This window comes from Austrofundulus limnaeus, unplaced genomic scaffold (assembly GCF_001266775.1).
Source record: "Austrofundulus limnaeus strain Quisiro unplaced genomic scaffold, Austrofundulus_limnaeus-1.0 Scaffold109, whole genome shotgun sequence".
Lineage (NCBI taxonomy): Eukaryota > Metazoa > Chordata > Actinopteri > Cyprinodontiformes > Rivulidae > Austrofundulus > Austrofundulus limnaeus.
In genome coordinates, this window is record NW_013952511.1 from 390932 (window position 1) to 396196 (window position 5265).

General features: G+C 39.3%; 1 protein-coding gene across 1 annotated transcript in view; it reads left to right on the forward strand.

The window, feature by feature from the left end:
* Positions 1 to 824: 824 nt before the first annotated feature.
* Positions 825 to 5265, forward strand: part of sirt7 (sirtuin 7) — a gene marked incomplete at its 5' end in the record, with an annotated part of 6589 nt that continues 2148 nt past the window's right edge. The window contains 7 exon segments of the mRNA XM_014014019.1: positions 825 to 929; positions 1006 to 1076; positions 1167 to 1239; positions 1329 to 1427; positions 3550 to 3786; positions 3991 to 4071; positions 4163 to 4269. Coding sequence (XP_013869473.1) covers positions 825 to 929; positions 1006 to 1076; positions 1167 to 1239; positions 1329 to 1427; positions 3550 to 3786; positions 3991 to 4071; positions 4163 to 4269 — 773 coding nt within the window.

Consider the following 5265-nt stretch of genomic DNA (forward strand, 5'->3'; position numbering starts at 1 on the left):
GTATAAATAAGTATTTATATTTGTGTACAACCTGTTTAGATTGTCAAAAATCCTGTGTTTTTAGGGTTATTAACAAAGTTTGTGTACTCAGACCAGTAATATTTGGGGTCACAAGTTTTTGCCAAGGATATTTTGTGGGTCAGAAGACAAAAAGTTTGGGAACCACTGCTTAAGACTATCTAAAAAATTCCAATAAAATGTGAACCTTTTAAGTATAAAGATAATTTTATAAAAGTTGGTTCGAGACTTTTTCACCTTACAGAATTTATAAACATTTCATCCATTGAAACGTTCATACCGGTTTTCAGAGGATCTTCCTGTATTAAAAATAGATGTAAATATGGAAATGTAAATATGACCTACACATTTATTTATTACAACTTCAAATACAAAAGCCAAAGATGTTCAATAAAGTCATGCTCTTTACCAAGGCTAAATTTATTGACATGTTTTATCCACCAAGTTCCACTAATAAAGACTATAATCACAGTACACAGCAGGTTTTCCTCCCTTCTGTGGCATCGGGGCAGATATATTGTATAAAACTATCTTTAAATACGTGGTTAAATTTTAATTCTGCTCTTTCCTAACATGGTGTCACTATGAATGAATGTTTAAAAGTGTTAAAATTAGTGGAATAAAGTGTAGTTTACAGGTTTTTCTGTAGGTGACTGATTTATGCTATGCTCTGTTTAGAGTATTTAAATCAAAAATAATTAATTTAAGCCTTTATTTATAACTTATTTTTATTTGCTGTTTGATACCAGAGGTGTTTGCTGTCATAGGATTACAGCTTTGCATTTGTGTCACTGCGCTGTTTCCAGGTGTTTGACGATGCTGACGAGTTAAAAGAAAAGGTCAAGCACCTCGCCGAGGCGTTCAGGGAAGCAAAGCACCTGGTGGTTTACACTGGAGCTGGTATCAGCACGGTACGCCTAACCCCACCTCTTAATTGTCTTTGTTCTTCGTACACCCTCACAGCGCTGATGGTGTCTCTTATTTTAGGCAGCTTCCATCCCAGATTACAGAGGTCCGAATGGGGTGTGGACCCAGCTGCAGAAGGGAAGGACCGTAAGGTGAGAGATGTAATATTTATCAAAATGTGATTAAACTAAAAAAGAATTCCTGAATCTAACTTATTATTTTTTTCTTGTTTTTACATTCAGCTCCTCAGACTTGAGTAAAGCTGAACCAACACTCACACACATGGCCATCAGAACGCTACAAAAGGAGAAACTGGTGTGTGAGACATTTATAGATCAGGTGTATGAGTCGTTTATAATTTACAGCAGCGTTTAAACATGTTCTGTTTGTGTTTGGTAATCAAGGTGAAGCACGTTGTGTCACAAAACTGTGATGGACTTCACCTGCGAAGTGGTTTACCTAGACATGCCCTGTCTGAGCTCCATGGAAACATGTTCATTGAGGTACAACAAATCTATATCCATTCCTATTTCCTGTTTTTTTTTTCTTTATGTCTTCTTTTACCTATTGTCATAATTAGAAATAGTCCACCTTCCTGACAAATCAGGATATTGTTAAGCTTTGTCTCTTAAAGAAGTTGAGAAAATACTTTTTTTTTTTCTGCCGACATTTCTTGAGTGCACTGGTTCAGTTCTGCTTTTTGACTTCAGTAATTCTTTATGCTAAATGCTGCATGAATCCAGCTGACAACCAGGCATGCAACCCCAGCTTAGCCTGTTAGCCTTTGCGCTAGTGCCCACGCTATATTGCCTTATATGTATTAGCTCGGCGCTAGCGCGACAAACAAGCTAAACTGAGGTCCTCCGTCCATATTTTCAGTTACAGGCTGAGTCATTTTTTTGTTTCCCTCTCTGTCATGTGGATGGAGGACCTCAGTGACGAGAGGAGAATGTGTAGCGCTGAGCTGATACATATATATGGTGAAAGCATCAGGGCTAACGCTAAAGCTAACAGGCTAAGCTGAGGTTCTTCTTCCATGAAGCAGCTCTGTTGTCCTCCATCCATATTTTCAGTTCCAGGCTGAGTCATTTCTACCTTCTCCTCTCTGTCAACGCTCTCTGGTTTCATTTAAAAGAGTCGATCATCAGATATTGTCCAAGATTAACCTTCAGGGTGGATATAACTCGCTAGCAGCCTCGCACCGAGGACCTATCCACGTCATCATTTACCCAGAATGCTTTGTGTATAAATAAAATGGCCCCATCCGTGTAATATATTTTTAAACTTTTAGTTTAAAATTTATAAAAACTGAACATCCTACAGTATTTTTACAGTCTTTATTGTACAGTTAAATTATATGTTTATCATATAAAGTCTAATGTTACAACTAATCGGGGATCCCTTGAAGTTTCAAATAACCCAAAATATCAGCCTCTCCCCAGCCTGAGGGGCTGTTAACCTGCCCTGCTGAAAGTACAAAATAAACCAAGAGGAATAACTTTGGTCAAAGTGACATTCAGATGCATAAAAATAATCCATCTTGATTAAAATCTCGCTGGATGTGTCAGGTCAAAACTTATAAGACTTCAGCATCATCAAAAAAGGGGATAAGATTAAACAGGATGGAATATTAGTATAATTCGGTGATTTAATATGAATCACTGAACTTATTAGCTACATTAGCATATCTGATAATTCTGCTACCAACAAACACTGTTTTCTGATGGTAAACTAACAAAACTTATAGACAGTTGTCTTCAGCACAAAGGGATCCATCACTGAAAGTAATATTTATGACACTTCAACCTGACAAACAAGCTAACTTTATGAAACTTGCCATCATAGGATGGCTGCATGTTAGCATCTCATGCTGTCATCATGTTTTTACTGCTGCTGTCCTGCCGTGGATTAACTGAGCCTGCATTTTACTTTCTTTGGTTGATTTTCAGTAAAATGTAGCCAACTTAGGAAAGCTTAAGTCCCGTTTTTTTTTTTGTTTTCCCTCTTTGACGCGATCGTCTCTCTGTTCCACCGTTATCGCTCTTTGATTTACCCGCGTCTTCTGTGGTTTACAGAGCGGCACGCCATGTTCTTTTGCAAACAAAGCAACCGCAGACAATAGAAGTGATTCTGCCCCCAGCAGTTCATAAATTGCATTGCAGTTAGAAATGAACGGCACAGTGAGTATCTGTAGCCCTATATACAGAACCACTGACTGATTACAAGACTGTAGATACCTGTGATGATAGTGGACACACCTTGATTTAACATGACCCTTTGGTCACATTATTCTCAGAGGTACCATCATTTCTCTTCTGTTTCATGAGTTTTATTTTTAAAATACCSTAATTCCATTGAAGCATGGTTGAAAAGCAGCGTTTTTAAATAATTTTATTTATTATTACTTTTGTCCGATTCAAGTTATTTCTGTGACCATTGTGGGTTTTTCTTTCATTGAACGAGGGGCACCAACAATTTGGTCCACGTGTGTATGATGTTCCTACTCGCAGCCCTGACTTCCACAGACAGATTTGATCATGTGCAGTCTGATATTTTTTAAAAACAAACCCTGAAATTCATGCGCACTGTTTCTGCGAAACTAATTAGTTAGGTTTGCATTTACAGGTGTGCACAACTTGTTCACCGGTCAGGGAGTTTGTGCGTTTGTTTGACGTGACGGAACGGACATCGCTGCACCGCCACGCCACGGGACGCAGATGCAGCCACTGCGGGGCCGAACTGAGGGACACAATAGTGCACTTTGGGGAACGTGGGACCTTGGAGCAACCTCTGAACTGGAAGGGAGCAGCAGAGGCTGCTGACGAGGCAGACGTTATACTCTGCTTAGGCTCCAGTCTGAAGGCATGTTTCATTAAACACAGCAAGTCTGTTGTGACAGTTTTGAGAAATTCACAAATTATCATAATTAATGCAGATCTGTTCAGATTTATGATTATATTTATAAATGCAAGATGCCTAATTGTCTTAGAAAATAATTGTGTTTTATGTAAAACATCTGACATGCATTTGTTGTCCTATCTTTCTCTGTGCTCTGACCTCTTCCAGGTGCTGAAGAAGTATGCTTGTCTGTGGTCCATGAACAGACCTGCCAATAAAAGGCCCAAACTCTACATCGTTAACCTCCAGGTACGTTTCATTAGGTCACTTTTTGCAAGTAGAGCATGTTTTAAATTCTTCATGCCCTGTGCCTGATCTTGTGGATTTATCATTTTTCTAGTGGACCCCAAAAGATGATCTGGCTGCGCTGAAAATTCATGGCAGATGCGATGATGTCATCAGTCTCCTTATGGAGGAGCTGAAGCTTCAGATTCCTGATTATGAAAGGTAAGCACTGTGTCAAACAATAAGAATGTGTGTAATCTGTTAATAATTACTATATGTATATATACTATTTATACACCAAATTTCAAATCAATATCTGTAAAAGTAACAGAGGTGTAGCATTTTTTTGTTTTTAAAATTTGTTGGCTGTGGCAGACATCTTGATTTGACTCTGAAAGTTAATCAGCTACATCCATTGATTGTTTGTTGCATGATTAAGATCCATCCAGTGGTTCATTAGATACTTTGATAACAAAGACACACACACTCTTGTTTCTTTATACTTGTGTTGGGTTTGCATTGATTTCCATAACTAGGAATGTGCGATATAAAAGATATACGGTAGAAACGATATAAATTTGGCCTATGGTAGAGATCTGTAGTCTAGTGGCCAGCCGTGGTAATTCTTTTTGATGATGTAACCGGCTGGAGTCAAAACAGAGGAAGCTGGAAGCAGCGTGGCTGAGAGCGCAAATGAAGAAAAAAAAGTTGAATAAATTATCCGGACCTGGTTCGGGTGTGTGAAAATGAACGCTGAACTGTTTACATATTTACGTGACGGCGCATCGTCCGGTCCGCTGCTGAGCGACCGCAGTGCCTGCAGCGGGAGGAGCGCGGCACGTCACGGTCACGCAGCGAGGCGACTGTCAGTGCGAGATCCAGTGGGACGCACAAAAGCTCGCTGAGTCTAATGGACCTCGTTTCTCCTGCAGTCATAGCGTCGTGCTGTCTCAAGTCGTACTGCGGGAAAGCGCTGTGGGAAAGGGTGACGGTCTGACTGTCTTTCAAAAAAAACAACTAATAAATAAGATAAAAACCTGTAAAGCAAACGGGATGATTGTCACCCCGCCGGAGCGCGCACAGATTAAACATGTGGAGTGCAGAAAAACTAATCTGCACAGTGTGTAGACAGGAATAAATACAAGCAATTTGCTTTACCACCTTAAAACGAAAATATACTGTATATGTATATGTATGTGTGTGTGTATATATATATAT